Source organism: Ornithorhynchus anatinus, chromosome 14 (assembly GCF_004115215.2).
Source record: "Ornithorhynchus anatinus isolate Pmale09 chromosome 14, mOrnAna1.pri.v4, whole genome shotgun sequence".
NCBI lineage: Eukaryota > Metazoa > Chordata > Mammalia > Monotremata > Ornithorhynchidae > Ornithorhynchus > Ornithorhynchus anatinus.
The window spans coordinates 47,994,346-48,008,860 of NC_041741.1; the positions used below are offsets into that span (position 1 = coordinate 47,994,346).

The 14,515-nt window shown below is 63.1% G+C and overlaps 2 protein-coding genes across 3 annotated transcripts; both read right to left on the bottom strand.

Moving 5' to 3' along the window:
• Positions 1-899: 899 nt before the first annotated feature.
• Positions 900-5,746, bottom strand: MIOX (myo-inositol oxygenase). Its single transcript, XM_029078599.1, has 10 exons — positions 5,616-5,746; positions 4,586-4,666; positions 4,290-4,370; positions 3,978-4,140; positions 3,746-3,813; positions 3,057-3,166; positions 2,742-2,809; positions 2,329-2,378; positions 1,821-1,933; positions 900-1,315 (listed from the first exon to the last, which is right to left on the bottom strand). The coding sequence occupies exons 1-10, from the start codon at positions 5,628-5,630 to the stop codon at positions 1,207-1,209; spliced, it is 858 nt and encodes a 285-aa protein (XP_028934432.1). The 5' UTR covers positions 5,631-5,746; the 3' UTR covers positions 900-1,206.
• A 4,848-nt stretch (positions 5,747-10,594) lies between these two features.
• Positions 10,595-12,980, bottom strand: ADM2 (adrenomedullin 2). 2 transcript variants are annotated; one of them, XM_029078529.2, is made up of 3 exons: positions 12,941-12,980; positions 12,579-12,745; positions 10,595-11,163 (listed from the first exon to the last, which is right to left on the bottom strand). In XM_029078529.2, the coding sequence occupies exons 2-3, from the start codon at positions 12,704-12,706 to the stop codon at positions 10,845-10,847; spliced, it is 447 nt and encodes a 148-aa protein (XP_028934362.1). In that variant the 5' UTR covers positions 12,707-12,745; positions 12,941-12,980; the 3' UTR covers positions 10,595-10,844. The 2 variants fall into 2 exon arrangements, with proteins under 2 accessions (XP_028934362.1, XP_028934361.1); XM_029078528.2 differs by having other exon boundaries at positions 12,579-12,980.
• Positions 12,981-14,515: the final 1,535 nt, after the last annotated feature.

Sequence of the window (14,515 nt, forward strand, 5' to 3'; positions counted from 1 at the left end):
GTTCTAAGCGCTGGGGTAGATACAGGGGAATGAGGCTGTCCCACGTGAGGCATCAATATTATTATGATTATTAATATTATTATTATTAGGGGACAGACGGAAAACTGAATGGAATCCGGGCTCTGCTGCCCTCTAGTGGCGAGGCCCTTCATGTCGAGGTTCCGTCTAATCGATAGGATTGATTGAGCGCTTACTGTGTGCTGAGCGCTATATTTCCCTTGAATGATAATAATAACTGTGGTATTTGTTAAGCGCTTACTATGTGCCAAGCACTGTTCTAAGCGCTGGGGGAGATACAGGGTCATCAGGTTGTCCCGCGTGAGGCTCACGGTCGTCATCCCCATTTTACAGTTGAGGGAACTGAGGCCCAGAGAAGTGAAGTGACTTGCCCACAGTCACCCAGCTGACAAGTGGCAGAGGGGGGATTCGAACCCACGATCTCTGACTCCCAAGCCCACGCTCTTGCCACTGAGCCACGCTCCTTTGGGAGAGGGCGGCACAACAGACTTGGGGGACCCTTCTTACAGTCTAAAGGAGGTATGGGCTAAGCCCGGTGCCCCGCACAGAGTAAACGCTCAATAAGCAGCGGGGCTTGGGAGTCAGAGGTCATGGGTTCGAAACCCGGCTCTGCCACTTGTCAGCTGGGTGACCGTGGACAAGTCACTTCACTTCTCTGGGCCTCAGGTCCCTCATCTGTAAAATGGGGATGAAGACTGTGAGCGTCACGTGGGAGAACCTGTTGACCCTTTATCTACCCCAGCGCTTAGAAGAGTGCTCTGCACCTAGTAAGCGCTTCACAAACACCAACGTTATTATTATTATTATTATTATTACACCACGCTGCCATGCCCCTGTTCCCCTCCCCAGCGTGTGATTTCGATTCCTTACCCCATACACAGTCAGGACTCTGCAAGGAATTTATTTTTGGAAGAGGTCGGAGCAGAAAGCCAGAGACCAGAGTGGGGGCGGGGGGAGCGTCAGGGAGAAGGGGGCTGGGGGGTCAGTATGGGGGAACGGTTGTGGGGGCTCGGGGGGCTGAAGAGAGAAGAGAAACAGCAGAGCCCCAAGGAGAGATTTGGGGACCAAGAAGCCGTGCCCGGTTGAGAGCCGGATGGGTGGGAGGGAAGGGGAGTCTTCGGGCCTCGCTCCCAGTGCCGGGGGAGGGTCTCGACCCCGGGGGGTGCCGAGGTGCGGGGCGGGGGGCGGTCACCAGCTCAGGGGGCCCGGGCAGTAGGTGTCGATGAGGGACTGGTAGTAGGGGCGTAGCTTGGCCACATCCGGCAGGTCTGGAGACTTGGTGTATAGGTCGAACTGGCTGCGGAAAGAGCACGGGGAGGCTAGGCGGGGCTGCGGGGAGGGAGGGCCCAGGCCCCGGTGGGCAACCCCGGTCACCGAAGGGTAGAGGAGGAGGGCGGGGGGAAAGAGGAGGCGGAGGGCTGGAGAGAATGACGATTATAACTGTGGTATTTGTTAAACGCTTACTATGTGCCACGCACTGGGGCGGATACAGGCAGATCGGGTCGGACACAGTCCCTGTCCCACATAGGGCTCACAACATTGATCCCCATTTGACAGATGAGGTAACTGAGGCCCAGAGCAGTGAAGTGCTCTGTCCGAGGTCACACAGCAGACGGGTGGCAGGGGTGGGGTTAGAACCCCGATGCTTCGGACTCCCAGGCCCGTGCTCTACCCACTAGGTCATCCTCCTGCTTCCCTGAGTGCCCCCAGGGGAACATCGGGAGCAGTGGGGAGGGTGGCTCGGCCGGCCACCGGCCGGGGGGGTCCCCACTGGCCCAGGCGCCCGACCCCAGGCCGCTTACTTGAACTCCTGCACCCAAGGTAGCATGCGCAAATCCTCCTCGTTGCAGAGGTGACGGTATTGGCCGCCCGTGTGCCAGGGGTAGAACGAGTGGAAACGGACGATGTAGAACGCCTAGGGGCGAGCCGGGTGAGCTGGGCACCGGGGCGGGGCCAGGGGATGGGGGGCGGGAGGCAGGCAGGTGAAGAGGCAGGGGATGGATGAGGGGGGGACAGGAGCGGAGACAGCAGCGGATACGGTGGACCGGGCCTAGGATTCCCAGATTGGAGCAGCGGGATTAAGGCCCGGGACAGGACCGGGCTTCCAGGATTAGACTGCTGGATTGGAGCGGGGCGAGGCAAAGAAAGCTCTTCCCAGATCCAGGGCTGGGGGAGGGTCGGTGTTGGGCTGGGGTTCGGGAGGGGATGCCGAATCCCGGGGAGACCCTCCCCCCCTTCCTCTCCGGTCCCTTTGGGGCCCAGGATCCAACCCGGGCAGCGCATGGGCCGGGACCTCCGACCCCGACCTACCTCCGGCGGGAGGGAGAAGTTGTTATACGTCATCATCTTGTACATGTATTCTGGTGAGGGGCGAGGGGCGGGCAATCACCGGCCGGTCCCCAAACCCCGCGCAGCCCCCAATGCCCCTTAATTCTCCGGGGTGCCTCTCCGGCCCTGGAGAGAGGCCTGCCTTCTTTCAAACTTTCATTCCGTCGTATTTACTGAGCACTTACTGTGTGCAGAGACTTCACGAAGGGGGTCTCAGCAGCCCCCTCCCCCTCTTCCCACCGTGTCCAGCGCTCCTCCCTCCAGCCTGCCCCCCAACTCTGACAGGTTGCACCCCCTCCACCCTCTCCCTACACTGCTGCCCGTGGAACCCCGCCCCCCCGCCAAAGAGGAGCGCTCCCCTCCTGCACGGCCTAGGGGCCGGGACCCTCACTCACCATCATGGCCCCAGGACATGAGCACGTTCTGCAGACCGCAGTGTGGCTGGTACATCCCGTACTCGGTGCTGGGGGCGGCGTGGAGGACGGGGGGGTCTCAGATTTAGAGGGACGAGCAGACTCACGGCTCGCTCTCCTCCCCTCACCCTCTCCCCGGGGCGGCATTTAGGGGCTTTTCCAGGGACGGGGAGCCCGGGCAGGAGCTTCTTTCCTGGCACGGGCTGAGCGTGGACGGGGAAGGGGTGGGCGCGGGCCCGGTGGGGGGAGGGAGGGATCTCTGCTGGACTCCGGGGGTGGGACTTGGGGGGCTCTCACTTGTAGCGGGGGTCTTTGGCATCAGGGTTGTCCTGGAAGGTCGAATCGTGGAAGACAATGGAGCTCTGGAAGCGGCAACCGACGGGGAAGGTGTCTCCGACCACCGACCACTGGAGAGCGGGGACAGAGGGCAGAGAGTGGGGAGGGCAGGGAGAGGACGGGAAAGTGGGAGTGAGGACCAGAGGCACAGGGCGGTGTGGGGGCCACGGACCCTCAGCGGGGCCCCAGGCCTGGGCATCCGCAGAAAGAGGACAAAAGTAGGAGGGGGGGAAAGTCTGCAGCAGCGTGGTTTAGTGGCAAGGCGTGGGTTCTAATCCCGGCTCCACCACTTGTCTGCTGTGTGACCTTGGGCAAATCACTTAACTTCTCTGTGCCTCGGTTTACCTCATTTATAAAATGGAGATTAAGACGGTGAGCCTCACGTGGGACATCCGATTACTTTGTATATATTCCAGCGTTTAGAACAGTGCTTGGCACATAGTAAGCGCTTAATAAATGCCATTATTATTATTATAGTGATCCTGGGGACAGACTTCTGTTTCTTACCTCCCTTCTGCCTCTCCCTCCGTCCGCTCCCCCTTCCCTCCAACCCCAGTCCCTCGTCCGACCCCCCCCCACCCCTCATTTCTCCAGCGGCCCCTCACCTGTGGATTCCCAGACAGGCGGCCCCCTCCCCACCAGCCCCTTACCTGTGGCTCCCCGGCCAGAGCCAAGACCTTGCCCAGATCGTGTATGAGCCCCACGAGGTGGAACCAGCCTGGGGGAGAGAAGGAGGCTGAGAAGTGTCCCCGGGGGATGGAGGGTCTGGAGGGGAGGGGGCATCCCGAGGGGGTGGGAAGTCTGGAGGGGAGCAGGTGCCCCGAGGGGATGGAGACCTCCGAGGAGTGGACGGCGGGCGGTGGGGGGGACGCGGGCAGCTACCCTTGTCCGGGTGGGCCCGGCGGATGGCCTCGGCCGTCTGGAAGGCGTGGAACGAGTTGGGGAAGTCGACGTCGGGGTCGGATTCGTCTACCAGCCCGTCCAGCTGGTCCAGGGCCTCCATGATGGTCATCTTCTTGTAGGAGAACCCGCCGAACTGCACGTGCTGAGGGGCCAGGCCCGTCAGCGGGGTGGCCCAGACCCCAGACGCCGACCCCCCCACTTCCAGCCCCGCGGGCACCGGGCCACAGACCCCACTGCCCCCAGCCCCACGGGCATCAGGGCACCAGCCCCTCCACCCCCCTGCCATTTCACCTTTCTCCGGACGAAGTCCACCGTCTGATGCGTGTGCATGAGTAGATAGGTGTTGTAGACGCGCTCCAGCAGGGGACTGTCCTGAGGTCAGACCCTTAGATCAGCCCCCCTGCTCCCGGATAGGGCCTGGCCTCTGGGCCCCAACACTTCAGAACCAGACCCCGAGAAGAGATGGGGGGACGGGAGGACGGGGACCCGGCGGGGTGGGGGACACGGGAGGGGGTTCCTGGGAACTCTGGGCTGGGGGATTGTGGAGAGGCCGGGCGGAAAGGGGAGAAAGGGTGAGGGTCTCGTACAGAGAAGTTGCGGAAATCCCTTGGCCCTTGTCCGGTCTTGTTAACCGCGTCTGGCTGGTCTTCTTGGGAAGGGTCTTGGGCCTAGAAGGGGCAAGAGGGGGTGGAGGGGAGGTGGGGGGGCAAGGGGGAAAAGGGGGGCAGGAGGAGGAAGAGGAGGGGGGCAGGAGGGGGAGGAGGGGTGGCAGGAGAGGGAAGAGGAGGGGGAAGAGGAGGGGAAGGGGATGTCAGGCCTCAGTCCTTGAGCTATCAGCGCCTGTCTGTCCTCATCTCCCTGACCCCTGGCTGGCCTGGGGTTAAGCTCTGCCTGGGCGGGGTGGCTTGAGCAGGGGAGGGGGGGAGGGGGAGAAGGGAGAGGGTCCTTTGACCCCAGGCTGAAGGGCGGCTCCCCCGGCCACGGCCTTGAGGGTCCCTTCAGGGACGTCCTCCTCCCCCTTCCTCCTCTAAGGAGACCCGGGGGCGGGTAAAGACCTGCTCTGCCGGAGAAGGAGCCAACTGGCCGAGTGTCCGTGGGTCTGACTGCCCCGAGGGCCTCTGGGTGTCCTTGGCCCTGTCCTGAGCACCCCTGAGTGTCCGTGGGTCTGCCCCGAGGGCCCCTGGGTGTCCTTGGGTCTCTCCTGAGCACCCCTGAGTGTCCATGGGTCTGTCTCGAGCACCCCTGGGTGTCCATGGGTCTGTCCTGAGCACTGCCGAGTGTCCGTGGGTCCATCTGCTCCCAGTGCCCCGTCTTAGTCCGGATGCCACTGTTTGGTTTCGAGTGTCCGTGTGCCTGGCTAGTCTGTACGACTGTGTTCGGGTGTGTGAGCCGGTGTCCGCGCCCGTGTCCACGCCGGTGTCCGCTCCGAGCCGGAGGAGGGGTCGGGGGGATCTCGGGAAACCCGCAGGGACCCCGCCGCCCGCCCGTCCGTCAACCCACCGACCAGCCCTCCCCCCGCTGCGGGGAGCAAACCCGAGGGGACACCCGGGGAATGGAGCAGAGCGGAGCGTGGGGCGAGGGGACCCTGGACTCCCCCTGGCCGGGGCCACTACTCACCCTGGAAACCTCCATCCTGTACTTCCTCCAACCGGTGTCGAGGGGCGACTCTGAGTTGGGCGAGTGGGTGTAGATCGGGCCAGAAGGGCAACCCCCCTATATACCTCCGCCCCCCGCCGTTACATAACCCCAGGGCCGGGAGACAGGGCCTGTCTGAGCCAGCTGGACCCGGCCCGGACAATAAATCACCGATTAACCGCGTGCCGCCGGCCCCTCGGCCCAGCCTGTCGGCGGGGCGACCTCGCGAGCCCACGGGCTAATGCCTAGATTAGCCGCAAACGGCTCCTCCCGAATGACCCAAGTCATTCATTCAATCGTATTTATTGAGCGCTCACTGTGTGCAGAGCACCGTAAGTCATCGTGGGCAGTCCTGCCTGGCCTGGAGGGACCCAATAAGGAGGAGGTGCGGGAGGAAGGAGCTCTAGAACCTCCACCCGTTGTCCATCTGGTCGAGGAGATACGGCTAGCCAGATCCAGATACGGCCACTCTCTTGGCGAGTAAGCTGGAGACCGGGGAGAGGGTGGGATCGGAGGCCGGGTGGCGACTCCGTCGGCTTGCCTGAACCGTGGATTCATTCGCTCTATCTCATTTATCGAGCGCTTACTGTGTGCGGAGCACTGTACTAAGCGCTTGGGAGAGTTCAATACAACGGTACATATACAATCCCTGCCCACAACGAGCTTACAGTCCAGAGAGGGGGGAGACAGACATCAAAACGAATAAATAAATGACAGCTATGGACATAAGTGCTGTGGCTCTGGGAGGGGGGGAAGAGCAAAGGGAACAAATCAGGGCGACGCAGGAGGGAGTGTGGTGGGGGGGCTTAATCTGGGAAGGAGGAGCACCGGAGGAGCCAGGTTTGCGGGCTGGGTTGGAGAAAGAGAGAAGCAAGGTGAGGTAGGTGGGGGCAAAGGGTTGGACTGCTTTAAAGCCAATGGAAAGGAGTTTTTGTTTAATTCAGAGGTGGACGGGCAACCACTGGAGTTTTTGGAGGAGCGGGGTGACATGTCCCCAGTGTTTCTGTAGAAAAATGGTCGTAGAAAAGTGTTTCTGTAGAAAAATGGTCGAGTGTAGTAGGGGGAGAGACAGGAGTCTGGGAGGTCAGCAAGGAGGCTGATGAAGTCATCCTGGAGGATAAGATGAGTGATTGTATTAACGTGGAAGAGGTTTGGAAAGAGAGGACAGGGCGGATTTTAGCGGGGTCGCGAAGGTGGGGCCGACGGGATTTAGTGATGGATTGATTATGTGGGTTGAATGAGGGAGAGGAGTCAAGAGTAACGAACGCCAAGGTTACGGGCCGGTGAGATAGGAAGGAGGGTGGTACCGTCTACAGCGATGGGAAAGTCACGGGGAGGACAGGGTCTGCGGGGAAGATAAGGGGCTCTGTTTTGGACATGGTAAGTTTGAGGTGACGGGAGGACAGCCAAGTAGAGATGTTTTGAAGGCGGGAGGAGATGCCAGGCTTGAGATGTACATTTAACAATAATAATAATAATAATAATGATAGTGGTATTTGTTAAGCCCTTACTACATTCCAGGCTCTGTACTAAGCTCTGGAGTTGGTGTGGGGGGGGTGGGGAAGATAAGGAAATCAGGTTGGACATGGGCACCCACTCATTCATTCGATCGTATTTACTGAGCACTCACTGTGTGCAGAGCACTGTACTGAGCGCTCGACTCCTCGTCCCGTTCTGGGGTGAGGGTTAACACGGCCCGCAATGAGTTAATGGGGTTAATGGTTCAGCCGCGGGCCCCGCCCCCTCCCGCCCCCCGCAAACCCGAACCCCTAACCCCAACCCCCTGGGTCCAGCCTGTGGGTCGGGGTGGGGGTGGCCGGGGCTGGCCCCGGAGAGGGCCGGGGAGGGGGCAGGGGGCACGCCCTCGGCTACTTCTTTGCCTCCAGACCCCCCTCCCCCCGCCACGCCCCCTTCCCGGCAAAGCCCCCTTGGGGAGAGCGGTCAGCAGAGGGCCCTGGCCCACCCTTGACCCTCAGTGTTTCCCCCCGCCCTGTGTCTCACCCCACTGTCGTCCTCCCCCTCATAACCCCGTCCCAGAGACCCCCATTACCCCAGCCCAACATCCCCATCTCAGGCCCCTCCCCAGTGACCCCCATCCCAAGGACCCCACCCCAACATCTCTGTCCCGGGGCCCCCCAGTGACCCCACCCCAATATCCCCATCCAGAGGAGCGTTATGACCTAGTGCCTAGAACGCGGGCCTGGGAGTCAGAAGGACCCGGGATCTAATCCTGACTCCTCCACCTGCCTGCCGTGTGACCTTGGGTAAATCACTTCACTTCTCTGGGCCTCAGTTACCGTAAAATGGGGATTAAGACTGGGAGCCCCATGTGGGACAGGGACTGTGTCCAACCCTTTTTGCCTGTTATCTACCCCAGCACTTAGTACAGGGCCTGGCACATAATAATAATGATGATGGTATTTGTTAAGCTCCTACTATGTACACTGTTCTAAGCAGTGGGGTAGATGCAAGGTAGTCACGTTGTCCCACGTGGGGTTCACGGCCTTAATTCCCATTTTACAGATGAGATAATTGAGGCACAGCAAAGTGAAGTGACTTGCCCAAAGACACACAGCTGACCAGTGGCAGAGCCAGGATGAGAACTCATGGCCTCTGACTCCCAAGCCCGTGCTCTTTCCACTAAGCCACGCTACTTCTCTTAGTAAGCATTTAACAAGTACTATTATTATTATTTCAGTGTCCTCAAGCCCCCAGTGTCCCAAACTCGGTGTCCCTATCCCACCAACATCTCCATCCCAGGCTCCACCAGTCATCCCATCCTAGTGAACCCACCTCAATGTCCCCATCTGCGTCTCCATTTTCTGGTGACCCCATCTTCCGGGATCCCCATCCCAGTGACTTCATCCCTCAGAGTAATGATAATAATAATAATTGCGGTATTTGTTAAGCCTTTGCTATGCGTCTGGAACTGAACTGAGCGCAGGGGTCCATACAACGTAATTGGGTTGGACGCAGTCCCCGTCCGACACAGGTCTCACCGTCTTATTCCCCATTTTACAGGTGAGGGAACTAAGGCCCAGAGAAGCAGCGTGGCTCAGGGGAAAGAGCGTGGGCTTTGGAGCCAGAGGTTATGAGTTCGAATCCCGGCTTGGCCACTTGTCAGCTGTGTGACTTTGGGCAAGTCACTTAACTTCTCGGTGCCTCAGTTACCTCATCTGTCAAATGGGGATGAAGACTGTGAGCCCCACGTGGGACGACCTGATTCCCCTGTGTCTACCCCAGCGCTTAGAACAGTGCTCTGCACATAGTAAGCGCTTAACAAATACCAACATTATCATTATTATTATTAAGTGAAGTGACTTGCCTAAGGTCACCCGGCAGACAAGGGGCGGAACCGGAATTAAAACCCAGCTCCTTCTGCCTTCCAGTCCCGGGGTCTATCCACTAAACCACGTTACAACCTCCCAGTGTCTCCGGCCGGTTGTCACCATCCCCCAGGGTCCCCCCTCCCTTTGTCACCATCCCCCAGTCTCTCCATCCCTTGTTCCATCTCCAGGTCAACCCCCCCTCATGTCCCCTGTCCCAGTGTCCCTTTCCTACTGCCATCAACCCCAACCAATGAATCCATCAATAGTATTTATTGAGCGCCTACACCGTACTTAGCACTTGGGAGAGTACAATAGAGTGAATGGACACAATCCCTACTCTCAAGGAGCTAACAGTCTAGGGCGGGAGTCCGTCGCAAACTACTATCCCGGTGTCCCCATCCTCTAGTGTCCCCATCCCTCCTGGAACGCGCCCGTCTCCACATCTCCACCTTCCAGCGTCTCCATCCCCCCGGCCGTGTCCCTCTCCCACCGCGGGGGGCCAGGTTAGAGGCCGAGGAGGAGCCCACGCTGCGGATACACAGTCGTCAGACGGGGTGGACCCTGAGAATTCTCGGTTCATTTAATTTAACAATAATTTACCCTCCCTCCCCCCTCCCCGGAGTCCCGCACAGTGGCTCCCCTGGCCCCCGGCTCCCCTGACTTGGTCTCTGATCTCTCTCCATCCCGGAGCCGGGCCTCGTCCTATCCCCTCCCCTGACGCTGCCGACCAGAGGCCAGGCCGGCTTCCGGGAGGTCACCTAAGCAGTCTCAGTCCCGTTCCCCGGCCGTGGCGATCCTGGCAGTGAGTGACCCGGCCAGGGTCTCTCCCTCTGCCCGTGGGCCGAGTGGAGGCAGGGCTCAGACTCCAGAGCCGGTCCTCCCCATCTCCGCCTGGCCTCTCTTCGTGCCCGAGCCTCTCCTCCCCACACCAACTCCAGGTATTCTCAGCCTCTCCCTCCGCCATTGTGTGTGTGTGTGTGTGTAATAATTAATCATGGTATGTGTTAGGCGCTTACTGTGTGCCAGACACTGTACTAAGTGCTGCGGTAGATACAAGCAAATCGGGTTGGACACCGGGCGTGGATGTGTGTGTCTGTGTGAGAGCGAGAGAGAGTGTGTGATTATGTGTGACTCAATGTCTGGGGGGGGGGGGGGGGGGGTGACTGGGTGTGGGGGAATGGATATGCGTGAGTGGGTCGAGTGTGTGACACAGCGTGAGGAGATTGGGTTACAGAGGGTTATAGTGTCACCCTTGGCATTCTACATTTATGATTATGCGGACGAGCGGTTAAGGGTGGGCGTAGGAGCTTGCCCGTCGATGGGACAGTGTGAGCTCGTCAAGATGAGCGTGGGTCAATCACAACGGACCCGTGGGTGGGTGATGGCGTTTGTGAGCGGAGGATAGGGGTGTGAGGATGCGTGGTTATCGACAGTCTGGTAGGCGCCGGCGTTTCCGGGACCGCAGGTCAGCGGGCCTGTTTGGGTTAGGATCCTTTCCGGGACGGCTGTCGGATTCCGGGGACGTGACGGCCAGTTCCCCCGAGGCAGGGAGCGGATCTCCCGCCACCCTGGTTCTCTCGCTCGGCACAGTGCTCTGCACACAGTAGGCGCTCAATAAATGCTACCGGAGGGTTGACGGATTGCTCGATGTATTTGGAATCGTTAGTACCCTTGTGTGTGTCCGTGTGTGTGTGTGTGTTAATCTAGATATGGGAGTTGGGGTGAGGGGGTGGGGCTGGCTCGGGAGGTCGCCGTTCCCGGAAGGGGAGCCCCCATACCGGGGGGGGGGGGGGGGGGGGCGGAAGGCACGGGATCCAGGAGGCGCGGGATCCAGGAGGCGCGGGATCCGGGCCGCGACCCGGGCCGCGCGGGACCCGGCCCCTCAGCCGTAGCTGTGAGGGCTGTTGGGGTCCATGGGCGACGAGTCTCGGCGGCCGGACTGACCCATCAGCTGCCAGAGCCGGTGGCTGAGGTTCTGGACCTGGCAGGTGCCCAGCGCGCAACCCACGCGCATCAGCTGGACGTGGTGCCGCCGAGGTCCCGCGTGCCGCCGGCCCCGTCCTCGGGGGGCCCGGGGGGTCCGGAGGGGCCGCGCGGGGCCCGCCGGCGGCGGAGGCCGGGGAGGGGTCGCCGTCGGTCGGCGGAGCGGACCCGGGAGACGGGGCGGCGAGCGCGGGCCGCCGGGACGGTCGGGGGGCTCCCTGCCGGGGGAAAAGGCCGGAGGGAGAAGAGTTAATAATAATAATAATAATAATGATGGTATCTGTTAAGCGCCTACTAAGCGCCAGGCGCCGTACTAAGCGCCGGGGTGGATCGAAGCTAATCGGGTTCTACACAGTCCCCGTCCCCCCGGGGCTCACGGTCTCAATCCCCATTTTCCAGGGGAGGGAACCGAGGTCCAGAGAAGCGGAGCGCCCGAGGTCACCCGGCGGACAAGTGGCAGCGCCGGGATTAGAACCCGTGACCTTGTGACCCCCCCCCCCCGGGCCCGGGCTCTGGCCACCCCGAGAGAAGACAGAAGAGCGGGGCCCGGTGGAACGGTGATGTCGGGCCCGGGGAGTCCCCACCCCCGGCCGCTGCCCCCCAGGAACCCCGCCCCCAGCCCGGCCTCGGGCTCCAGCTGGGCCACGTGGCTCATTAATCCTCGCTTCCTCCCCCCTCCCCCCCCCACCTCCTCCCCGGGCAAAGTGCGCACCCCCCTCCCCCCCCGGCCCCCCCGCGGCCGGGCCCCGGAGCCCTGAGGCTGGAGCCGGCCGGCCTGGGGGCGGAGGCCGGGGCGACCACCCGGGGCCACGGCGAGCCCTCGGCCCGGCCTCCGGGGCCCGGCCTAAGCCCCCCGGGGCGGCGGTGGGGCGGGGAGGGGGGCGGCCCCCGCCCTTTCCCCTTCTCTGCAAGGACCGGTCCCTTTCCCCCCTCCCAGCCAGGACCGGTCCTTTTCCCCCGTCCCTGCAGGGATCGGTCCTTTTCCCCCTTCCCTGCCAGGACCGGTCCCTTTCCCCGCTCCCAGCAAGGACCGGTCCTTCTCCCCCTTCCCTGCAAGGATCGGTCCCTTTCCCCCTCCCTGCCAGGACCGGTCCCTTTCCCCGCTCCCAGCAAGGACCGGTCCTTCTCCCCCTTCCCTGCAAGGATCGGTCCCTTTCCCCCTCCCTGCCAGGACCGGTCCCTTTCCCCCCTCCCAGCAAGGACCGGTCCTTCTCCCCCTTCCCTGCAAGGATCGGTCCCTCCCCTCCTCCCAGCCAGGACCGGTCCCTTCCCCCCAACTTGCAAGGACCGGTCCCTTTCCCCCCCCTCCCTGCCAGGACCGGTCCCTTCCCCCTCCCCCCGGCCCCCCGCAAGGACCGGTGCATTTTCCCCCCTTCCCTGCGAGGACCCGCCCCTTCCCCCCTCTCCCCGGCAGGACCGGACCCTTCCCACCCCCCTCCCGTCCCCCCCTCAGGTCGGCGAAACCGTCCCGGGCCCGACCCGGGGCCGGGCTGGCGACGCCCCCCGCCCCCGTCCCCATCCCTCCTCCTCCTCCTCGTGGCGACGGTGGGGCAGCCGTGGCGGCCCTCTCCCCCCGGCCGTCCGGCGGAGGGGTGGTGGGCGGTCGGGGGCCCGGGGGTGGGTGCTCACTGACCTGCGGCGGGTGAGCAGCGGCGGCCCCTGGGCCCCTTGGGCGGAGCCCCCCGGGAGGGGCAGGCCGGGCAGGCCGGGCGGGCCCAGCAGGCTGATGCAACCCAGGGCGAGCGGCAGCGTCCAGCCCATCGCGGTGCCCGGGGGCTGGGGGGGGAGGGGGCTAGGCCTCTGCGGGACCGGACACCACGACCGACGGGGAGGAAGGGGGGCGGGGGGTCGCACCGTGGCCGAGCTGGCCCCCGCGCCCCCTTCCCTTCCCTTCCTCCCCTCCCCTCCCCACCCTCCCTCCGGGCTCCCGGGGTGTCCCGCCGCGGCCGCCCCGGACGGAGAGGGGGCCCCGGGCCTCCCCGACCCCTCGCCTACCGGGGCGGAGGGTCGGGGGTCCTCCGCGGGTCCGGGCTGTCGGCGGTGACCGTCCGGCCGGCGGACTCCCGCTTAAATAGGCCCGGGGTGGGGGGCGGGGCCGGGGCCGGGGCCGGCCGAGCAATCCCCTGCCTCCGCTCTCCCGGTCCCGGCCCCCCCGGCCTTGCCGGGGGCGGGGGACTCCCGCCTTCGCCCGCCTCCTTCCTCCCTCCCTTCCCCCCCACCCCCGTAGGGGGCCGGAGCGGGGGGGGAGGGGGGACAGTCAGACCCTGGACAGCGGCCTGGGGCCAGATCGGGTGTCCCGGTCCGCCCGCGGGTCTGCTCCGCCTGGGGGGCGGGGGGGGGTCCCCGGCTGGGACTCCGGGGGCGGGTGGGGGGGTGTCCAGACCGGGCCCGGGGCCGTTGAGGGGGGTCCCTGCCTGACTGCACGTCTGCTCTACTGGGGCTCCGTGGCTCTGTGTGTGTGTGTGTGTGTGTGTGTGTGCGTGTGTGCATTTGTGTGTGTGTGTGTGTGTGTAGGCGGGTGGGTGTCCAGACCAGGCCGAGGGCAGCTTGGGGCGGGGGGGGGCGGGGGGGTGTCTCTGCCTGACTGCAGGTCTGGTCTGCTTTACTCTGTATGTGTGTGTGTGTGTGTGTGTGTGTGTGCGGGGGGTGTGGGGGGGTGGGTGCACGTGGGGTGGGGGTAGGTGTAGGCAGGTGGGTGTCCAGACCAGGCCAAGGACCGCTGGGGGGGGAGGGGGGTGTCTCTGTCTGACTGAAGGTCTGCTCTACTGTGTGTGTGTGTGCGCACATGGGTGTGGGCGTGCGCGTACACGTGTGCGTGGGGGTGGGTGCAGGCAGGTGGGGGTCCAGACCAGGCCAAGGGCCACTGTGGGGGGGGGTGTGTCCCTGTCTGACTGCAGTTCTGCTCTACTGTGGGCTCGTGGCTGTGTTTGTGTGTTTGGGTGTGGGTGTGTGTCTGGGTGGGTGTGGGCGTAGGCAGGTGGGGGGGTCCAGACCAGGCCAAGGGCCACTGGGTGTCCTTGTCTGACTGCAGGTCTGCTCATCGGTGGGTCCGTATCTGTGACCCTTGTGTGTGTGTGTGTGTGTGTGTGTGTGTGTGTGTGTGTGTGTTCGAGGGGCGGGCCAGACAAGGCCGCCGGGGGCCGCCGGGTATCCGTGTCTGAGTGCAGGTCTGCCCATCTGTGGGTTTGTGTCTGTGATCCGTGTGTGTGTGTGTGTGTGTGTGTGTAGGCGTGCGTGCGTGTAGCTCCGGGTCAGCCTGCCTGACCGAGTCCGGTTGGGTATAGGTTTAGGTCCTCCTGTCTGTCTCCATGTGGGCGGCTGAATCTGCGCGGGTTTATTTACGTCTCTGCCTGTGACTGTGTACGTGAACGTGTCTGAGGGAGAGTCTCTGGGGGGGGTGGGGGGGTGGGGGGGTGTCTGAGCCTTGGTGTCCTGTGTGTCTAAGTGCACGTGCCTTGGGTCTGGGACGGTAAATACACGAGTCTGTGGATGCATGCATGCCTCTGTATATTTGCCTCTCGGTGAGTGAGTGCATGCGTGCGCGTACGTGTCTGGGGGTGTCTCGGAGCG